Source organism: Phaethon aethereus (assembly GCF_964289735.1).
Source record: "Phaethon aethereus genome assembly, chromosome: 2".
NCBI classification, from domain to species: domain Eukaryota; kingdom Metazoa; phylum Chordata; class Aves; order Phaethontiformes; family Phaethontidae; genus Phaethon; species Phaethon aethereus.
The window spans coordinates 150,327,632-150,345,146 of record NC_138582.1 but is presented as its reverse complement, the minus strand read 5'-3'; the positions used below and the strand labels follow the sequence as shown (position 1 = coordinate 150,345,146).

General features: G+C 37.6%; 1 protein-coding gene across 1 annotated transcript in view; it reads right to left on the bottom strand.

The window, feature by feature from the left end:
• The window catches only part of PLXDC2 (plexin domain containing 2), a gene marked incomplete at both ends in the record, with an annotated part of 276,012 nt that overhangs the window by 15,385 nt on the left and 243,112 nt on the right, over positions 1-17,515 (bottom strand). Inside the window, 3 exons of the mRNA XM_082015339.1 lie at positions 9,447-9,485; positions 10,899-11,052; positions 13,865-13,925. Coding sequence (XP_081871465.1) covers positions 9,447-9,485; positions 10,899-11,052; positions 13,865-13,925 — 254 coding nt within the window. The remainder of the gene's footprint in view (positions 1-9,446; positions 9,486-10,898; positions 11,053-13,864; positions 13,926-17,515) is intronic.

Below are 17,515 nucleotides of genomic sequence, written 5' to 3'. Positions count from 1 at the left end.
AGTTACCGGAGACTAATACCTCTGTCTGTAAGAGCAGAGATTCAAAAAAGCTTTATGGTGAAATGGGGAAAAAATAGGTGAACTTCTGGTACCTTGTGGCTAGAAAATTTCCTTTTATATAAAAGTGACATGGTACCAAGGGCAAATGACAGACAAAAAAAGTAGAATTTCATTGCGTGGATTTGGAAAATAAAGCTTTGCTTTTTCCCTCCAAAAGCCATGTCATTCCTTTTTACTCTTGCATTTTGATCAGATAGGAAAAAGCTCCAATTCAAACTCACTTCTTATACGCACATGCATCTTTAAGGGACAAAATGCAATACCTTATTTGACCCTCCTGACTGACACAGCTATACTAGTAAAGCCAAGGATATAGATGGTCTAAATGGCAGCAATCAACCAAAAGATGATAACTCAGTACTGAGCTTTGTTCTTTCTCACCTCTTTTTACCAGAAGAATGAATTTTCATGGCAAACCCCTGAATTTGTCAGAGAGAGAGAGAGAATGAACCCTGCAATTTCTTCTCACATAGGAAAGCTTTATGATAAAATGAGTGTTTGCAGTTAGGTCACATGGCAGCAATTGGATGAATTCTTAATGTTTGTCAAAACCCATCATTTTTTCAGCTGGTTGGTCAGATGACTATGAAACTACCACATGGGTATGAGAGCATCTATGCAGCACTATTGGTACGGAAATGCTGGTTTATTAAGTTGACAGTGTTTCTGGCATGGTCTTAGTTTTATGGCAATATAGGTCTGGATCCAAGTGCATGAAAACTGCTCCTACAGATGAAGCAAACTGGAAAAACGTATAGGTTCAAGTACAACCACGTCTACAGTAGAGAGTGACATGCTCTTATTACTTATGAGTATGCCCTACATAGATTAATCATTACAGAAACAGAATGCATGATAATATTTTCAGAGCCTCCATGCAAACATGCCATTTTTTAATAGTTTAGTTGTTAACTGCAGAACTTCCCTTGCATTCCCCAACGTTCATGTTACATACAGATTATTTTGGTTGGACATGATTTTGAAGCTGCGGCGCATCCAGCTTTATAAAAATGTATTTATTGATTAAAGTAGATTGTGCTATACTATTAATACTAATGCAAAACGAGTATCTTATCGTTCTTACATAAAAAACACTATCCTTCAAATACTAGCTTAGGGAAGTCACATATGCTTATATATTATTACTATTATTATTACTATTGCTCTAAAAGTATCATAGAATCACAGAAACGATGAACCTTAAAGAATGCAGCATTTAGGTAACTTAAAACTTGCTGTGACAACACAATACAACTTTTTTAAAATTGTTCGCAGGGATGACATCAGAGACTGCAAGTTTTGTGATCACTCTGTAAAAAATATCTGTCTGAAGTCCTGAGCTGTGGGGGAAAGTGAGATATAGTGCAAGCTGATTTCTTAGCTGCCCGTTTTTACTTCTTGGTTGGGTGCTGGGTACTACTTTTGCTAGTTATATAGATTTGACATACAAACAAAGGCATGGACTGCTTAGGATAGATGCTATTTGATGTACCAGAAATCTATGATAATATATACCTGGCTTTTTAAAAATCATCTAAGCAAGGAATCAAACAATTTTCATCCCCCTCCAAGGTTTATTTCAGGGTAATAAAACTGTCTACCAGTGACAGCGATGGAACCTTCTGACTTCGGGCAAATCAGCTGAATCTGGCAGGTCAAACACATCTCTCCTCACTACTATCCCTGTTACCAGCCAAAGAGCAGAAACCGTCTCTTGCTGCATGGTCTGAGGTTAACCTGCACCTACAGGTCCACGTTCAGTCCACCAGCCCTCCCTCCACCCTATCACGTCTATCATTTCTAGCCTGGAAGCTGTATCACCCTATTTGCATGACTGTGGGTTTGAGTTAATATGCTCCTGCAAAGAGGGAGGATATAATGCTTGGGACAGCTGAGTACACAGGGTTACAGCCTACAGTGAGCTCAGTAGAGCCACTGCATTTTCCTTGTCTTCTGGGCCTCCCTTCACATCTGCAATGTGAGTCTACCAGGAGACTGCTTGTTTTATGGGGCAGGTATATGGTTCTCCAAACTCAAGTTTTTTTTTTCCTGTAGATAATGCAGATTCCTGAACAGATGATTAATGACCTGCATACAGTGACTGTAGGAGAGAGTAAGGGAATGTACAGTTGGAAGGATGCTCCAGAGGCTCAGAGGAATCTCCATAAAAATGTTCTCTCTACCTCTTTTAGGAGCAGCATGTTCCGGACTTCTCAGCTTCTTCACACTAATGGAGTGTGACTTGCTTGATTTGTGCGTTCATTCCCTTAGCATTTGTTAACAGTTTGAGGTTAAGCTATTGCTACACTTTACTTGGTTTCATGATGATTTATAAAGTTATGGCTCAGATAATGCTTTAAAAATAGGTTTCCAATTGCATGTAAGGAATGAAGGGTGGTTTTTGAGTGAGAATATTACGAACTGTAACCCACAAATTATGAATTCAGTATCTGGCTTTGCTATCAATTTTCTGTAGGAGCCAGGGCAACTCAGTAAGTCTCTCCAAGATTGATCAACTGCTTAGTGCAGTAAATGGATGAGAGTGCACTAAAATCAAATCCCTCTGTTTATAGGATGACAGGCACTCTAAATATCTTAGTTAAGGACTTTTATTCTTCTGCTCTAAAATATCACCTAATGCTACAACAGTTGTCATCAGCATTAATTTTAGTTTGAGTTGCTTGAGGCCATGTAAGCCATTACAATACTTAGTAGCATCAAGCAGTGTCCATCACGAAGCTCAACATTGTACCATACTGTATCATGCCATCTAGCCTGGCCAGGCAGCTGGCTGTTGCTAAACCCAGAAGAGCAAAAAGTTACCATATTACAAGAATTTCAATTCAGCCAACTACTGACTGCAACTACTGGGTTAACTCCACGTAGAATAGGTATTTAAAAATACAGAAGATGACAGGATCTTTGTGTGTCGTAGCTGTCATACCGCCACAGCTCTGTGACAGCAACAGGAGCAGATGATAAGATCCAACATTAAGTAAGTAATGCAGCCTTGTCTTAAAAGTTTATCCAGCCTACTACATTTACCCTCCATAAGACCTCCATTTAAATCTACATGCAGTTTTCACATTAACCGTTTAAGCTGGTACAAAGTCCACAAATTGTAGGTGTTTAACAAAATCAGTTAAATGTGTGCCTTTACAGCAAAGCATGACAACTGTAAGCGTAGATACCATATATAATTTTATACCTGGCTTAGAAAACTAAAGAGAAACTAAACTGGTATAAGTTAGACTTTAGTATAAGTAGAAATGTCTACACATAGTTGTTCTGGTTTAGCTAAACCATTTTAACATCATGTTTCTTTAACCTAATGTGGTATCTGGCGCCTAATATGATGTAAAAATGTCCTTTTGTGGAGGCAGAAAGTGACATCTGCTTTCTGGGGTGTACATTCCAGTGCCTCTACTTTGGAAAACCTCTGCCATTATTTGATTGACTTTCTGCAGATTGGATTGATGTTTTTCACATATTTTGTGATGATAGCTGTAATAAGATGATGACAGCAAAATTGGGATGCAGTGGAGATGCAAAAAATTCTGGAAAAGACACAAATGTCTTGTTCTAAGTAACATTTAAGCACAATCCAAAGTACCAGCAAACAAACAGAAAATAATACAATTTATGAATGCTACCAATTTAAATGTCCTAAGAATAAAGATTATCAATCTGTGATTCTATTTTTTTTCCAGAATGGATGAGTTTAGCACTTTTAATTTGTATTCTTTTTAAAAAACACATATGTAGCCCACTGACCACTGCGTACAGTACATAAAATATGTTTCTTCCTGTGTCTGGTGCATCAGGAAGATGCACAAGGAAGATGGAAATATTTATCAGAGGCTATTGCTTTTCTAAGCTTATGTTCTTGGCTTTGGAAGGCTTCATTTCAGTAAGATACCTGCCAGCGGGCACGTATGTAGTATCATACTGAACACCAACAAGGCTGTGTATGCTTTCCTTAAGCCACAAGATCTCTTGAGAAGGAAGAACGTGAATTACACTGGGCACATCATTTCATGTTTTTTACAGCAACATATTATGGTAGATCCCACACTTTTCCCTAAGAATAATGTTTTCCTGTTCTGAGTGATACAGACAAACTTGCAGAAAGCAGTGAGCATCATTTAGCAAATTGCTTGGGGTCTAGAGTTCAACTTCGATCATGCTTTGATCATACTGAAGAAAACAAGAGATCTCTCTAATATATCTTGAGACCTGTCTCTAACTATTGCTGAGAAGAGACTGCTGAGAAATGATAGGGGAGAAACAGCTTGGAAATGCTCAGCTAGAAACAGAGAATAAACTGTGGAGATATCAGCATGTCTTAGCTTGTAATCTACAGTGTAAAATACAATAAATGGGAAGACTCGTTGACTTATTTGAGTTATATTTTATTTGTTCCCTTTGGAATTTTCCCCCTACCTAAATATAAGAAAAAGGGTAAAAAATCTGATAAACTCTGTTTACAAGGCTCATTCTGGTTTATTTGATAATCAAGGTGGCTAATTGTTCTTCTTGAATCTACCTTTCTTCATATTCTTGTCCTATTAACACATTTCTATCCATCACCACCTATTTTGCTGACCTCTGTGTTCTGATACTTTTCTCTATGTCTTCTTCTATTTCCCTCATTACTGAAACCGTTCCAAAGCTGCTCCTTGATAATTTTTTTTTATACAAGCACAGCATATAGAACAGCATAGATAAAGTAAACTTTATGACAAGTTGTCTCCAAAGAGATTCTTGCTTGCCTAAAATTGTATGAACCCTGCAATTTTAGGGAAACATCAGCAGTCTGAAGTAAGTGGAACATACAGAAGTGAACATATATTATCCATAACCTAATCTCAACAAGATTTTTGCAATAATGGTAAAATCCCTAAACCTTCCCTTTTTCATGAGACAAGAGTGGAAGAAGAGGTCTGAATCCTGGCCTACCAGGTTTATGGACAGGAATGGACACAGCACACATTAGCTGCGACACCCTGAAGAGAGCTTAATGTAAGGAAACCTTGGGTACCTACAAGTAAGACGCCTACTCTTAACATGTCATTTACATTTTTCTCTGTAGCTGATAGAGATAGGCACATCTATATAGTAACTTATCGCATTTCAGAAACTTCCTCGTGCCTATTACTTGCCACTGGTTATGAGAGGACCAAAAGAAGAGTTTGGACTGTGTGGCCATAATAACTTTTGTTATGTCAAAAATATTTGTTTTCCATAAAAGGTTGACTTGTCTATTTGTTGAAATAGGTCTCATTTTCTGGATCATTTAGAAACAACATATTGGAAAGAAGTAAGTTAGATGATTATTAGCAGGCATGAACTAGCGTTCAAGATGTTTCAGTTGGAGTTCACGGTACACAAGAAAAACAGGACTGAATCTTCTCCACAATTTGTCAAGAATTTCTATGGCAGGAAGAGCTCAGACTGCAATTTTTAAGGGAAATTAAGACGACAGATGACTAATGGGAGCTAGTTTCCAGGCATCAGGGACTTTTAAAAAAACAATCCCTCTCTGGGTAAATTTATCACTGCATATAAGGTATATAAAAATACCTTTTTTCAAAACTCGGGTCTGCTTTTTGGTCATTTCTTACCAAGTTTCCCAATCTTTCAAGCTCAGATTAAACTCTGGATAGCACTAATGTTAATCCTGTACATCACTATTGTTCATATCTAGACCATCTTTGAAAAAGTCTACCAGAGAGTGAAATTTATCAGGACACAGACATTTCCTAGCACTGCATATGCTGGGATGGACTTGTTCACATATAAAGAAAATAGCTTTCTCCCTCAGGTAGATGTTTTTTGCATAGCTTTACTTTTTTGCAACAGTAATTTCTGTACATCTTGATGAACGAGAAGTGTAGCAATTTCTCTGAGACTTACTGTCCAACACATATGCACTTCTCTTTTGACTTATAAAGCTGCAGGATTGAGAGGGACTCAGAGCAATCAAATCACCACAAGGTGTTTAAAAAGGTCGAATAAAATGTCTAGATGTGCTGGGCAATCATCTAAATCATCCACCAAAGAGTTCTCAACAGGAAAATACTGCATTACTGTACAGCCACAGCCAATTGCTCACAATTTTTATGAAAAATTAGGCTTTTAAACTGTTTAGTCAGCTGTGTTGTGTTATAAGAAAACGAAAACAGCAACAGAATCTGCCATTAATAACAAAAATATACATTTGCAGTGCTAGACATATCTTAAAACATAAAGAATGCTTTTTGTTTTAAAGAGAATTAAATGTAACAAAAATCGTGATGGCATGCCAGCTATATTTTAAAATAGTTTGTATGTATGTATTAGGCACCTATCATGTGTCTATGAAGACAGGGGAAAGACAGAAGAAACGGAAACAAGCAAATTTGAAATGTATGCTAAAATATGCCACAAAAGATTATGGGTGAATTACAGCACTAACTTGCAACTGATTTTCTCATATAATTAAAGGGTCAAAGCAGTTTGACCTAAACCCAAAATTTAATTCAAATTTAGTTGCTGCTTTGTAACATTTGGTTTCAAAAATTCCAGGCAGAGGTGAGATGTAGAATTTCTATAGAATCCTTTTGTTGTACCTAATCAGATATTGACTGCTATCATCCAAGGACACACCAAAATATAGGCCATCATTGATCCAATATAGCTTTGGCTTTCCATTATAAAACATTCCCTTTCATTAGAGTTTTAAAGGATCTAGTGTGAGAAAGTAAAGACCCTGTATTCGTGACCTGAAATAATCTACTCTTTATGAAAAGCTGACAAATCACAGAGAATCAAAGAACGGCCCTGCGGCTGCAGAGGTTTTATCTGAGCCTAATCTAGGGGTCACTAGAAAATTCAATGCATAATTGAAGATTCATCAAAAAGAACTTCTCAGATTAAAAGCTACGTTTACTGTGTGAATGAGAAATCCTGGTGTGTTGCTTTGCTTCTGTGTTGTTTGAAGTCAGTTTCTTTTTTTTTGGATTTCAAGAATAAAAGAAACGGCTCAAGGAAAATGAATAATCACATCAGGTGCTGGTTTGTTCTCCTAAAATGCAGTAGCTTTCTGCCTGGAAATGGACTTTCTGTATTTAAGACAAGTGATGCCACAAACCCTACCACCTCACTCTATCAAGTAGGCCATGGCCATCCCTCACGTGGTCTAGTATTCAATATTTGTTTGCTTTCACAGTGTTTATCTTTTTAGATCTTGGGCAAAGAGTAGACAAAGGAAAAGATAATCCTGTTGCAATTCCCAAACAAAAAGAAACTTGGATGTGTTTTCTAAAGCCCACCTTTTGAATTTTTTTTTTTTTATATAACAGCATACTATTTTGAGCTGTTTATGAGATGCTCACGACAGAGTTGCCTGGTCCCGGGACAGCCACCTGCCATGGAGCCATGGCTCATGGGGCAGAGTGTGGGCACAGCTCAGCTGGGAATGGGCCATACGTACAGAGCAGAGATGGAACAGGAGAGTGAAGTGCCGACTGATTCACCTTGTCTATTGATCTTTAAGAGCACTGAAGCACTTTTCACAACAAAATAAAAAGCAATTTGATTTCAAGAAGAGCAAGAGAAAGAAAGGCTCAGGGACATTCCCATAGACAAAATGCCTAGAAGTGCCACCCTGAGTTTATAGATTACCTTATTCCAAGGGATCACTTATGTGTCAAAGCCATGTCAAACAACACTTCCAACAAATGAATGATTCAATGCCCAGTATAGCATGTGACCAGCTATGTTGTGGTTAGTGACAGCAAAATGACAGAGGAGCAACTGGCAAGGAAGGGCATGGCAACTGCCTCCTGTAGAATGAGCAGATCTCTAATTTGAGGGACGGAGAAAACAATGGCTGAATATTACTGAAAAACAAATGACAGGAAAACAGACCTAAATGCTAAATGGCATCTGCACACTGTGTTTTTTCAAAACTTGAAAAATTCTCTGTGAGGGCCCTGAGAGACCACTATGCCTCAGCTGTCCTGACCTGCTGTACCTGGAACCTCTGCCCATGGGGCTGGGGACTCCATGTAAGCTCAAGCCCAAACCAAAGCTATGTTGTAGGTGAACTTGTATTCAGCCTCAATTCTGATCTTGTCTCCTGGACCAACCTTCGATCTATGCTGAAAGTAGCTTGAATGGACCTTGGAGCTGTGTTGTAGACTTATCTCTGGCCCTGTCTCCTTTTGCTGCTGACTGGACTCCCTGTGTGGACCTGGTTCATCACCTCACTTCTCTGGGACTGCTGACGGGAGCTGCTTCCTTTAGTCCTTGCCTGAGCTGTGCTGCTGGCTGCTGTGCCTAGCCTGCTCCCTCACCGGTCCCAGCCTTGCCTTGCTGACCTGGCTTCCTCCCTTGACCCTGGGCTTGCCTTGTCACTGCAGACTCCGCTGATGGTCACTAGGCTGGAGCTGACCTCAGCTGCTTCCCCTGAGCTGCTGGACTCACCCTGCACCCTGCCTGTGCCTGCTGCCATGCTTCGCTGCCGGTTCCCCTGCCCCTCAGGGAAGCTTGGTGCTCCCTGCCCAGAGGAAAGGCAATCAGAGCCAGTAATATTCCCCTTTACATCAGTGGAAATAGTATTTATTTCAGTTTGCTCAGCAAATTGTCCTCTGCTTTGATAGACCGTTCTGAAGCCTGCAGAAATCAACCCAAAACTTTCTTTCCTCCTCAGCAAGCTCTACCTTGGCAGTGAATACAGATGCAGCCCACATCTAATGACCCAGTCCGATTCTAACTAACAGTAAAGTCCTCATCAGCTTCAAAGGGAGAAGGAACAAACCTCAGGTCTCAGTCCTTGAACCCACAAAGATGACAAAAGTAGTCCCCTGCAGAGCCTCATTTGACAGAGGCCTTTATCAGTAAGACAAGGTGATCTTATTAACTTGCACGGGGAACATGCATGGAGAAATACATGATCTCTGCTGGTACTGAGACACAGGTATAAAATGGATATATTTATTAAAAGAATGTAATGTAATAATTCACCACTGTGAATGAATTTATAACACAATATTATTATTTAGAACTAACATTATATCCTTTCTTAATAGTTAAATAATACTATATTATAATAGTTAACTGTATTAATACAGTTGAAATTTACTTAATACGTCTATATTTGGAAGTTTATTAAACCTGTTGTTTTATTAAAGAGTTATAAAGAGAGTTGTAAACATTTAATTTACTAAGCAGTTTCTAAGCTTATTTGCCCTGCTGCTCTTGCACGCAGATGTGGAAGGCTGAAGTCCCTTGGGAGTCTGGTAAAAGCTATTTCTACAATCTGATTTTGATTAAAGAAGTTCAGTGGGGTATAATTTGACAAACTACTGACATTATTTACAGACAAAAAAATTATCTCTTACCTCCATTATCTTTTAGGTGCAGCGCTATCTTGGTGTCATCTATAAAGGAAATTCAAAGTTAGTGGTAGGAAAATGCATTTTTCTAAGTCATGAGTCATTTAGGAATGACTTTCTAATGTCAAAGAAATTCCACAATTAGAAAACGATTTTGTACTCACCGCCATGAGAATTAGATTGTGGTGTTCTTACTTATACTGTAAGTATTTACTTCCTTACTACTAAAAAACCGTTTATGAGAGTGTTACAGTGAGAGTATAAAGGAGGATTCAAAATACTGGTAAATAGGGGTCCTAGAGTGTCTCTCATAACACAAATAATTCATTTATGTTACTTGTTCATACATAGCTTGAGCATTCTATCATATTAAGGACTATATGAACCAACATATGACAATAAAATAAAACAATGACTTAGTTCCTCTTCTAAAAGTCATTAAAGGGTCTACCAGTTTAAAATCCTATTTATTTCCCTATTCCTCTTCTTGTTGTGAGCTTTCATAAACAAAATGCCAGGGAATAATGCTTCTAATGCAGCCCAAATCCTGCACCGACAGTTTCTAAACTTCTCTTGCTGCAAATAAAAACAACTGTTCTTATCAGTAGATTCCCACCTTGAAATGCCTTCAGCTCACATTTTCCTGTCACAGGCCACTTAAAAAATCTGCCTGTACCTGGTACCTTTTCTTGTGTTAACATATAATTCTAACAGAACACCTCCCCGCCACCCCCACCCCCCATTTTAGAGATGCTATTTGATTAATCTGAATTAGCTTTTACACCCGGCTGAATTTTCTCCAGAAGCAGGAAAGCAGGAGATCTCAGCCACGGAGAGGCAAGATGTAAGCAGCCAGTGGAACAAGGATGAGAACTGACACACCATCACTCACCCACTTAATTCAGTTCAGAAGCCTAAAGAAACTATTTCGCAACAGTGAGCACTACATAAAAAGAACAGTGTCAACTGACTGAAAAAAACTAAACGGGCAAATTTCAAATTGGTTTTTAATTTGGGTTATCTCTAATTTTCACCTGGCTAAATAGAATACCTAAAGAGATTAAAAATTCATTAAGTCCGTGATAGGAGTTTCTTCACTAACTTCAGCAGGGTCCTCTCCTTCTACTGTTTCAACAGACTTTGGACTATGGCCTGATGGTTGAAGGAACACGAAAAACCCATTGCAACCACAAGTTCTCCAGAAGTCTGCCTGGCTTGTCCTGCTCCCCCAGCACCGTCCCCTCCTCCAACGCGCCTCCCCTTGGCACCTTACTGACGGGAGAGCGCACTGCAGTTTAAAAGCATTAGCAGATAATTGCCTTGACTGCAATTCCCCACTCCTTCCACTGCCCCAAAGAGAAAAGGTCAACACCAACACATACTTAAAGGAATTAAATTTCTTTTAGACTTGTAAATGACACGTTTGCACTATAGAATAATGCAGGGTATGCACTTCACCTTCTGTGGGCAGGCTAGTTGGCAGGTGCGAAGTGGTGGATCCTCTGGTGGTCGTTAAAACTCTGAACTTTGTGGTGGTTGGCAGAAGGGTGGTGGTGGAGTATGGAGGTGTTTCAGTTGTGTCTATATTCTTCTCACAGATCTTATCTTTTGACTGTTAGGAAGCAACAAAAACAAAGAACAGAAAATTAATTCTCAGCGGAGACTGTCACTGAATGAAGAATTTAAACACGGACAAGCTGTCAGGATAAAAAGAATGAAAATGGAAACACTAAATCAAGGAATTTCAAGAGCTTTTTCTTTTTTCTTTTTTTTTTTTCCTTTTAAGTGCTCTACACAGCATTCAGCAACATAAATTTTTCATTTAGCTGCAAAACTTACAACTCCCAATTGTTAATGACAAGGCTTCAAAGTCATCCCTGAACGTCAAACATATTATTTCCACCAATCAGATTTTAACATCTAAGATTATAATTCGAAGTTTCACTGTTCTATTGTGAATGCTCACTGTCGTTGGTCTGGGTGCCATAACACATGTTAAAAAAGGTATGTGGGAATTAAACTGTAGCTCTTCATAGTAATGTGTAGTTAACTGGAGCATTTAATTAGGCTTTCCATCCATTTATCACAGAAGAATATGCATATCTGTGTAAAATGTGTGCATGTATCCAACCTATAGAATATTTATATACCACACTATAGCGAAACATATTCTCTTTATGCCTATTAATTCTACATAATATTAAAAATTAACATATTCTGTGTGTATATAATATAGCAGTTATATAAATTGTAAGTATTATAAACTATAATAATCATACAAATTATTAGACTATATTAGCACACCACAAATAATATTCACCATCATATAATGATTTAACTTTTATTTCATGGGCAAATATTTGAATACAAATCTTGAGTCTGTTTTTTTTTTTTTTTTTTTTCTGGACACTTTTAAAATTCTGCAGGTGTAATGAATATTTTATTTTATGGATCACACAGGTTTGCAGGAAAATGCATCCAATTAACTAATAGCAAATATGGAAACTGCCTGTAACTCCTGCTGTCCCCTTTCATTTTAATGAGAAGTGGAATCCTGCAAAGCCTGTTCATTTTATTGAGATCTGCTGTCAAAACCCAGTGGCTGTTGTTTTTCTTTTAATATGTATGGGTATTTTATTGTCCTTTGTTTTACCAGAAACAATATATTACATTTAAAAAAAGGTATCAGTACCTGCAGTATAATTATTCTTTAAATTTCTTCATATTTTAGCTTGAAAACTACTGTGAATTTCACTGATACAATTACTAAAAAATTATCTCAAAATCTACATTACAAAGAAGGAAACATTACTATGAGTATCCTCATTACTCATCATCTTGAATGAATGCATCTAAAATTAACCTCTGCATGCTAATTATTGATCCTTCATTGAACTCCAGCAGTCAGCTCAGGCATCATTCTGGAAGATGCTAAGTAAGCTGTTGCTTCTACTTCAGAGGGCCTGAAGGCTGGACTGTGAGCAGCAATCAAGTAGCCTGAAACTGTGCAAATCAATTAGTTTCTCAGATACGTTTCCCTCTCAGATCACGCACTAAGCCTTGCAGCACTAGTTGTGTTCAAACAAGAAGGGAGAAGCAGAATGGGATGCTATTGTCCTGCAGACAGCAGTTTTTGGATAACTTCATCTACAGGCACAACTGAGATGAGCCCTAGCTAATTATAATCCGGATTAAAGCAGTACAGAGGTTGTGCACTATAATAACACATACTCCCAGTAACACTTAGTTCTTGAAAGGTTGTCTTCCACAGACAACAAATCTCACAGAAATTCCATTCTTAAAGCAGCAGATTACAAACTGCAAAGCTGAAGCTTCAAGGCCACGTAATGAGGCAGTATGTAGGGTGCACTTATGTTGCAATTACAGTTACAAGGAAAAAAATTATTCCAACCAACTGGATTTATATCATTACTTCTCTTTGCTTCTACTGAGAATAAAACAGAATGTGCTTTTCTAACTAGACACTTGGGGCTACATTTTGCCCTTAGTTTCACCTGACATTATACTTCAGAAGGGTTATGTTGCTGAACTCATGACAGAATTTAGCCCTTTCAGCCAAAATGGAAAAGCAACTGCTTTTTTATGGCCATCAGGAGATTAAAAGTGTCATATATTAATTTGTTCCTATTACCACAATCCCCAAATGAAATAAAACAAAACAAAACAAAAAACCCCAATCACCAAACTAAAAAAACGTTTAAAGGTAGGACACTGGGAAAAAACCAGCATTAAGATATTTATATAAATGTGCCTTGAAAATTAACTGCTCTGGTCCAGGAGTACACTGAGTAACTCTTTCAGAGGAGGCCAATCGTCCCTGTTTGACAGTCCACCACTAACACAGTCAGGTATCTTTCTTGTTCTCTCCCTGCCTCTCCATGAAAGGAATTCCAAACGCCTTGTAGGTTTGTGGGTTTTTTTTTAATCTCTTTGAATTCATCTATGTAATTTCTTCTAAATGATTTGGCCAGATTTTATAACCAAAATGCGGTGCCTGTTTTTCACTTGAGACTACTCTGGCGGAGGGTTTTCTGGGATGAGGAACATCACAGCTTCTTCCCCTTTTCTGGCAAGAGTCTGAGATCTAAGAGGTTTTCGAAGAGAAAAACATCCAGGGACACTGTTCTGGGGCAGGCTTTCTGTTATTTTTATTTTATATTTAAGCTACTTTCTAAGAGATAAAATTTTTACTTTGTATTCATTTTATTCCCTCAAATGGGGAATGAAATTGCTCAGCCTATTTTTCTTTATTATGCCTTACAGCATTTCCACTGAATGCTAAAGATAAATATAGCATGTCTTTGGCCTTGAAACAATGCCTCATAATCTGAAAAATTTAATCAAAAGCATCTTAAGTATATAAATGGCCTCTGATGGGCTGAGGATGTAAACTACTTACATACCTCTTCAGGGCAGCCACTGTCTACCCAATCTTGTCGGTGACGGTCAAATCCGCTGGAGCATCTTTAAATGATGAAATAAAGTTGTCCAGATGGAAATAGGAGGAAAGCAAGAACAAGAAAGGAAGGGAGAGGAAGAGAATGACAGAGAGAATAAGTAAATGATGTGATTTATTTTAAAATCCATATGTTTTATGTGGTATTACTTGTATTCTAGAGGCTGTTGCTTGCAATATGAGTCAATCAATCCACTTCAGGGAAAGGTGTTTCAATGAAGGAGTTTTCATTTTAGGTTTATTTTTTTAATGTATATTTTTTAAAGAGGAATGTCTCCCTTCCACTGGATAATTATTCTTAAGACTGCACTGAGCCGTGGCATTTTTAAGTTTGATGTCAGCCACATGGATATCAATTGGTTTAATTACTTCTGTCCAGACTTCTTAGCCAGGAAAATTTTATCCCACAAAGAATGTAGTGAACCAGTCACTGCTTTTATCAAGCAAGGTGATCTGAGACATCAAGATACACATACAACGATACGATCGGTGTTCACAGATTTAGATAACAGCTCCTCTGAACAGCCTTCATGACAATTAAGGAATACTATACAACTGCTTCTACCTCCTCACTAGCTACAGAAAACTTGTTACATGCGTATTTCTTATCAAATTAGGTGAGGTTAATAACCTGCTTGTAATATCCTTTCTCATTTGCAATATCTAGCAGAGAAATTATAAAGCAACTTGTAACACCTTAATATGATTCCACTGGCAATCCCCATCTCACAAGTGTGTTATCAGTGTTTATACAGTAGCTTAGGGTTTCCTAGAAAACAGGTAGCATTACAAACAAAAAGCATTATTAAAACTGCAAGCAAATAACTAAACCGTGATGTCCAACTTTGAAAGAGATTCTCCCCTGTTAGGGTTTTTCTTTTTTTTGTTGGTTTTTGTTTGTTTGTTTTCTGCATTCATTTTTTGTAGTATTTTGTTGTGAGACAGGATAATGTCATCTGCACCCATGGTCATAATGTACCTTACTGTACAGCACATAACTTTCTCACTGTCTTTTAATAAGACTAGGCAAGCAAATAAGGCCACTGTTATGTTTAGCAGTATTTATGGGATAATTTTTTGTTCTCAGTGAACTGAAAGATGCCAAGACATGCCAAATACTACCCTACTTTAACCGAGGTAAACAGGTGCATTTGGAAGAATGGAACAGTGGAATCATTTTTATAGTTGGAGAGGATGTTACAAGAGGATGTAAACAACGTTAACAGCACACTTGGGATAATAAACTTCTCCATATAATTATTCTGAGAAGAATCTACAATGTCTTTGACAAAAGATTTTGAGAAAGTTTGATTCTCTTGTTGTACTTGCACTGATCCACAATCCACCATCTGCAATGTTACTAAAAAAAAAATACCCCAACCCTAACAGGTGTTAATTACCACTCACTCTACGGCAACTGACTTTTCCAAAAACCTATTGCAGTGAAGAAAAAAGATGCCCAAACCAGAAATGTATTCTAGAGAAATACAGAGGTCTCCTTCCCAATGCATGGGAATAAAGGCCATGGGAATAAAGTTTTTTCTTGCTGAAGGGTGAGTGAATCAGTGCTATGTTGGGAGCTCAGTGCTGCCTCCCCATATTTGTGGTGGTTTGCCTCCATGAACGTTTGAGAGAACAAGGAGGACCTTACTAGGCAGAAAAAAATGATGTGACATTCCAGGTATGAATAGAACATATTTTTTTGAAGTTTGTCTCCTCTACTTTTCTCTAAAGTTTGAAGAGCTTCATTAGCAACTTCTGTGCCCATCTTGAAGGAGAACTGGACTAATTTTCAGATATACTGAATAGACACAAACACATTACATTTTAGTCATCTGCCCTGGCTAAAATCTAATGGGTTTGAGGATATACTGTACATCTGAAAATGAAGCCCAATGTTTAGACATGACATCAAGCCACTCCATAAATTCCCACAATAGAGGCAATTACTGCAGTTACATATCCATGCTAATTCAAACCCAACTGTACTTAAACCTAGTAGGGATTAATGACCTTTTATCTTAGATTTCATCTTGTATCTAAATGGTGTCAAACTTAAGGCTCCAAAAATTATATGAACAAAAGCTTATTGTAGGTGCACTCATTTACAGTTCTTATGTCTTTTCTGACAAACTACTGAAACGCAGTGGTGAGTAACATTGCTAGTGTTGATTTTTCCTCAGGAATTAACAAACCACCCAAAGTTGAATTCAACATGCAAGGACTTGGCATGGCTCTTTCAAACATGTGAGACACTCTTCAGATGACACTACCTTAAAGAAAAACACATTAAACCCTGGACACTGTTTATTTAACTTTTTCTACTGATGCAATGATGAGTCCAAACAATATTATCAGAAAGCAGCTTTATCAGGAAGGAGATAGGCTCCAAGCAAAACTGTTTGTGAAGTTCCTGTGAGGAATATGTCAGTGAGATGTCAGCCATAGCAGCTAATATTGCTGCGTTGTTGAGTTAGAATGGGAATTGTCATTTCAGTGCACCACCCATTTACTGACTGCATTTTTAAGACCTTCATTTAGTAGCATGGTGATAATTCCCTGTTGCTATTAAAACATTGGCGCAGATTTGATTAGCTATGCCATTTATGCCATCTGTCAACATGGCCATTTTATGACAACTTCATTTTCAAGTGATGACCTAAATCGGCTCCTAGGAAAGCAATAACAAAGATATTTTAGGAAATGAGAATAGGGATATTCATAAAATGTAAGGAATTCCAGAATTCGTGTGGAACCTGGCAGTACTGTTTCAGGGAGCAATGGGAGAATTAAAGTCTGCATTTATAGCAATGATGATTCGGTATAACTAATGCAGCTGAGTCTGAGTAACAAGGTGTCAGAATCATTTCAGCGAACTTTATGTAGCCAGAAAGGAGATGGAGATTTCATCAGATCTACCAGATGCTATTTACATCTATTTGACAGAGAATATTTAAATGACAAGAAGTGTCCATTCAGTGCAGGAGATGAAATGCTTTGTTGCTTCTCTTTTAAGAGAGTTCAATGAGGATTAATAATTATAATAAACCAGATACTGTGTATACAGAAAATTCATCAAGGCTTAACCTGTGAAAGCTAAAAACATAATGGAAAATTATTGTGAAGGAAAGGAACAAAGTCTGGATGGAAAAATCTTTTCACCAGGTTGAGCTGGTATAAAACAATGAGGAGCATTAAAATGCACAACACATGTCCTTTAAACCAACCGTTCCCTGTTTCTTTTTGCCAGGATGTCTGTAACGGCATATAAAAAAATGGATTTCTGGGAACTGAAGGGCATTCCAGAAATCTGAAATGATTTCTTAAGTACCATGTAATTATTTGTCTCAGTTAAAATGTTTATTGACTCCTCTAAATAAAAGATTAACCTGGAAAATTAAATAGAAAATTGAACAGACAGAACTCTTTTCTGCCTTTAACCACTAAGGAAGGCCCATCACATTAAGTCACTCACTAGGTTGTTTGAATTACTAAAAGCATAATTAGAACATTTTAAAGTGGAATTTCTTTCCAAGCTGAAGGAGGTAGGAGGTAAAATATAAAAATAAATATATATATATTAAAAATATGTTTTTAA